General features: G+C 38.3%; 1 protein-coding gene across 1 annotated transcript in view; it reads left to right on the forward strand.

Annotated features, from left to right (window-relative positions):
• Smp_149440 (putative rac-GTP binding protein) overlaps nt 1-5,811 on the forward strand; it is a 38,713-nt gene continuing 32,902 nt past the window's right edge. The window contains 2 exon segments of the mRNA XM_018798367.1: nt 1-112; nt 1,789-1,847. Of these exon segments, the coding sequence (XP_018653316.1) occupies nt 67-112; nt 1,789-1,847 (105 nt within the window). The 5' untranslated portion in view covers nt 1-66.

Genomic DNA, 5,811 nt, shown 5'->3' on the forward strand with positions numbered 1-5,811 from the left:
GAAGGCGTGTTTTCGTGATTGACGCTACTCGAATTAACGTTATTCATCTGGTGGATTAGTTTGTTAATGTCACAAGGTGTTTCAGCAGTAAGAATCTTGTTGCTTGGGGAACGTAAGTATCTCGGGCAACGTATTTTTCAGTAACCCCTTCCTTGTCTGTTGTATTTGACATACTTATAAGTTTGCCTAAATACTGAGATCATGTGAGACGTGAATATTGATTTGAAAACTTAAGGAGCAATTTTGAAGCGCAGTTCATAATTTCATGAACGGTGGAACTATAATTTATGAAATATTTTTGAGCGACTATAAAGTGACCCTCAGAGTGTCCACCTAATAACAAGGGCCAAATGAGGGTTAATAAAGAGTGTGAGGAATTCGAATTATGATTTAGAGTTTATGGTTAATGTCAGGCATTCGATTTTGGGTTTTCATCACGAACTAACACCAACTATAATGCGAAAACTCCATTTAGGAAAACGGTTGAGTGAATTTCGCGCCAAAATCCGGGACCAGTTGTTGTATACCTGATTGGCTAGTCCATAAATTATAGTTTCGCCCAAAAATCTACTTGCGATTCCCATTCATCGTTTTTTTGTGTTGCAAGAAGTTTTCCCCTTAATTCCAAGGTTTTCACCCATCAGTCTTTTATTATGCTTTTCATCGGCACTTACATAACACTTCATGTAGTTTGTCTTTAGTTAATGACTAACAGGGGTCGTTTGAGCAGACAAATTTGATAATCTTTAAATTTAAACGTTGCTTTGGATTTTAGTCTATCCGTGATATTTGTAAACATTATTTAATTCAGTAAGTCACGGGAAGCTCCAGATTTTGTGCTGCTTGTTCAGCTTAGTCTGAACTCAAATAATAAATGTAAGATTAGATTTCCGACGATTGATGATATCAAATATTTTAGCCTGAAAAATAGATAGGGACAAGGAAAATAGGGAAAATTGGCTGTGTATTATGATCTGGTGTCTGACCTAGTTGAAGTCAGTCACTCAGTGATCTTGAGTGCTGTTAGAGGTATGAAGGTGGGTATTACTTCTCGGTCGCTCATACTATGGAACGGTTCTTCTAGAGGTACCTAAAATGAATTTGGGTTAGAGGTGGTCCCAGTGACCTGAGCGTGACGCAGTGCTCAAGGGACAGCTGCTTTGTGGCCAGTCACACATGACCTTTTTGCGAGTAGTTTTTGTGTCAGCTTCGTACTTGTTGGGGCCTTACCGCGGGAAACGGAAATCCGTGGGATAAGGCGAGGTGTGCATTTTTAGGTTCGACCCTTTCTGACCCCACCCTTCCTTGAGGGGAAGCAGCATCGCCGTTATGCTGTCTGTCTGAAAGAAACACCTTACTGCCGACACACCTCTGTGTGAATTTTATTCCTCTTCACTAATTAGTAGTTCCTTTAGTAGACCCATACTTTGTTAACCTTCACTAAGGACATTAACAATAATTTCATCTTCGTAGGATCGTCCGAAATTTCGTCTGTGTGGCACCATCCACCAATAGTTTTTTTAATACCAGCAACATGGCCTAAAAATATGTAATACCATTTCATACAGCTCGTTTATTTCTTTTAATTCGTACGTTACTGATCAGTTTGCATAACAGCCTAAAGACACTTCATCTACCCTCTTTATTGTTTCACATGAATACTTTTAACATATTCTGACTCTTCCAATTATCTTTTGTACTTGTGGTCAGGCAAATAATTTATTTTGTTCTCAGCTCTGTATCGTTTTTCTGTTATTTCATATGTGCGTACTGTTTTCTAATTTTCAGCTCGTGTTGGCAAAACAACCCTTATTCTTTCGTTAGTAAGCGAGGAATTTTCGCCCAAGGTTAGTCAAAAGTCAAATAATTGTTACTTTTGTTATTGAACCAATTAACATACATAGTTGACTCACTTAATATGAGAAAATATAAACTAGTTCCAAGCCTGCGGAACACTTTAAGGAGCAGTTTAGCTGGCCTTCAGCTACTGCACAACTACCCACTATTCCCAGAAAACCTGAATGGAACATTGAAGTAGGCCCCCCGACCCTACTTGAAGTTCAAAAGGCTATAAGTAATCTGAAACGAGGAAAAGCAGCTGGTCCTGATGGATTGGCTCCAGAGGTCTTTAAATATGGTGGTCCAATTTTAGCGATTAGGTTGACTAATATTCTGGCTAAAATCTGGGAGACGGATGTAATCCCATCCGACTGGTCACAATCACTGATTGTCCCAATATATAAAAAGGGGTCCAAATCATCCTGCGATAACCATAGAGGGATTAGTCTGACTAACATAGCATCTAAAATACTAGCCTCAATAATTATCGGGCGCCTAACTAAGACTCGTGAACTGCAAACACGAGAAAATCAGGCTGGCTTCAGACCTGGTCGTGGCTGTATCGACCACATATTCACCATTCGTCAAGTTTTAGAGCACAGACACGCTTATCGGCGTCCGACAATGATAGTTTTTCTTGACTTGAAAGCAGCATTTGACTCTGTAGACCGAGAGGTTCTGTGGCAGTGTCTGTCATTGAAAGGTGTACCTGAGAAGTACATAAACCTTGTAAAGGCTCTTTACTCGAACACTATTAGTCGAGTAAGAGCTTATGGCGAACTGTCATATGATTTTACAACCTCAAGTGGTGTCCGTCAAGGCTGTCCACTATCCCCGTTTTTGTTTAACTTCATTATAGACCTGTTGCTGCAAATAACACTCTCTTCGACTGAATCTACAGGAATTGATCTCCTACCAGGGGGACCACTAAGCGACTTAGAATACGCAGATGACATAGTCCTGTTTGGTGAAGACGCTGGCAAAATGCAGAGTCTTCTGTTGGAACTCAGTAATAATGCCAGGATGTTTGGGATGCGTTTCTCCCCATCCAAATGTAAATTGTTACTCCAGGACTGGCCTGCGTCAACACCCGAACTAAGGATAGGGAGTGAAGTAGTCGAACGCGTCGACAACTTCACTTATCTTGGAAGTCTGATCAGCCCTAATGGGTTGGTGTCTGACGAAATCTCTGCACGGATTCAAAAAGCTCGTTTGGCTTTTGCCAACTTACGTCACCTATGGCGTAGACGAGATATCCGTCTATCAATTAAGGGACGAGTATACTGCGCATCAGTTCGTTCTGTTCTACTTTACGGCTGTGAAACATGGCCATTAAGAGTAGAAGATACTCGTAGGTTACTAGTATTTGACCACAGATGCCTTAGAAATATTGCTCGCATCTGCTGGGATAACCGGGTAAGTAATAGTGAGGTTAGACGCAGGGTATTAGGGAACGATGGTAAATCAGTTGATGAGGTGATGAATCTTCATCGACTGAGATGGTTGGGCCATGTGTTACGTATGCCTGAACACCGATTACCACGACGCGCTATGATGACTAGTATTGGGGACGGTTGGAAGAGAGTTAGGGGCGGCCAAACCAAAACATGGCATCAGTGCTTGAAGTCACTAACTTCTAGTCTGAGCCATGTTGGCAGATGCAGACTACCTGGTTGGGGTCCGCGTGACTATCGTAACCAATGGTTGGAGACTCTGTGTGACATGGCTCAGAATCGATCACAATGGCGTAGGTGTATACACTCTTTATCTTCCCTTAAACCTTGAGACTAAAATTGCTTCATATCTCTCTTCCTTCCTATACTATATCCTTATATACAACCTATAATTTATATACTACTACCAACACTAAATTAACTACTATAAATCCGGTGTTGATCTTGTTGTGCTAACGAGGGATGGCAACTTGGACCGATGCATATATGTGCCTGGTCCTACGTTGTAGCTGACTGACTGAGTTCCAAGCCTCCTGTCTAATTCCGTCTAAGTAGCGTTATTGGGTTAAAGTTGAACAATAAAATCTATGCTTATCAAATAAATTACATTAATTTTTTTCCAAACGATACAATAATAGTATTAATGGACTTAAAAACTATCGATACTACTATTTTTGTTCAAATTTTGTCATAAACCATGAAGAATTTTCAAAATTGAAGTAAATCGGCAACCACGTGATTATTATAAATGGCAGGTCAGATACTTGATGCCGATTACGTCAGAAGTTTATAATCACTTAGTTTAATCCAAAGACAGATATAGAATCGATTACATTATGCTAACTAAGGTAATAAATTAATTCAAACTAAATGGCCAACATTCAATAATTAGTTTGTATCTAAGATCCGTGTCTCAGACTACGATTTCGTTTCTAGGTACAATTTTGTGTATGCTAGGCTTTAAGTCATGATTGTTATTGTGGATTATTTCGTCACATGTAAGTGCGTTGGATAGGTTCCTTATTTCCACACAAAATGGGACTCATAACCTCATGTAAACTGACTTTATTCATGTCAATCGCTAATTTGCGTTGAGAATCTCAGAATTTATTCCCCTAGTCTTCTCTTTGATCTGTTCAATCGTTTTGAAATTCAATTGCAAAATATCATTGGTAGTTATTTACCAAGTGCATAGATTCATAAACTCGTCATTTAGCCACATTTTTTATGTGACGGCTCCTAATATTACCAGGCTGCTTAAGTAGAAATGAGTAGAATGGAATTCTGCTATGTTCTTGTGCTGTTTTATATTCTTTGGATTTTTGATATTTCGTAAAATCAAAATAAGGATAGAAAGTGAATAACATCCATATTTCAATAACCCAAACAAAGGTACAGTAGCAAAAACAATAAAATTTATGTAGAATTTACAGTAAGGATCTCTTAACGTCTTAATTCGTCAACCAAAGCCGATTAGTTGAAAACAGACCACTCAGTGTATTCTGATGCGAGGCTGCTTAGAGTATGCAATAGTCAAAGCTTTATCCTGTTAGAAGATTCCAAGGGTTGGAAACCAAGCCTTTATTCACTACTAAACTACTGTTTTGTATTAAAAACTTAGCTTTACTCTGCTTAATATGCATAATACCTAAACCTGTCCTTGATTATTGAGTTATATTAAAATTACCACCTAATTGAAGCAAAGCGTTTCTCGTTAATTTTCCTTGTCAATTTTGAACTGAGATTCTTAAAAAAGGACTAGAATCGGAAATGTTTGACCACAATTTACAAGGTTTAGAATTTAATACACCGACTATTCATATTCTTAAAAAAGTTTTTTTGTGTTGAATGGATTAGTTCGTCTAGCATGTTTTACAATGTACTTGAAGGGAAAGTTTCCTTTTGGATTTCTGTCTTTCGAAATAAATCGATGAGCCTGTTGTTATATGCAGACTACCAGGTTGAGGTCTGCGCAATTATTTTAACTAATGTTTTGAGATGATGGGTGATTTGGCTCAGAATCAGTCTCAATGGCCTAAGTGCATTCAGTTTTTATCTTTCTCTAGACATTGAGTTTTAAAATTATCCTCTCTATACATACTATATTCCACGGAATTATTCTTCTCAAACCGTATTGCATATGCCTAGTCTTTTTTAATACTACTGACTCTATTACTACTTTTACTATGTCACGTCTTAATAATTTGATCTGGCTGCGCTGTTATAATGTGACCTGAACCGATACAAATATGTGCTAGGTTCTACGTTGCGTATAACTAACTTGAATACACTTTATACAGCATTACTAAATTCATCGTAGTGAACAGATGGTCTTACTATAGAACTCCTCAGCAGTGTTTATCCACAATCGTGAAAAAATAAGACATTAGAACTGAAGATCTTCGATCTAAAATGAGAACGTTTTGCCTCTGTACCACCTGATACGTTTCCCATGGTATACATGTCTTAATAGCACTAATCCAATATATTGTGTAATCATCTATTGTATTCTGTGTGT

This window comes from Schistosoma mansoni, chromosome 6 (genome assembly GCF_000237925.1).
Source record: "Schistosoma mansoni strain Puerto Rico chromosome 6, complete genome".
Classification (NCBI taxonomy): domain Eukaryota; kingdom Metazoa; phylum Platyhelminthes; class Trematoda; order Strigeidida; family Schistosomatidae; genus Schistosoma; species Schistosoma mansoni.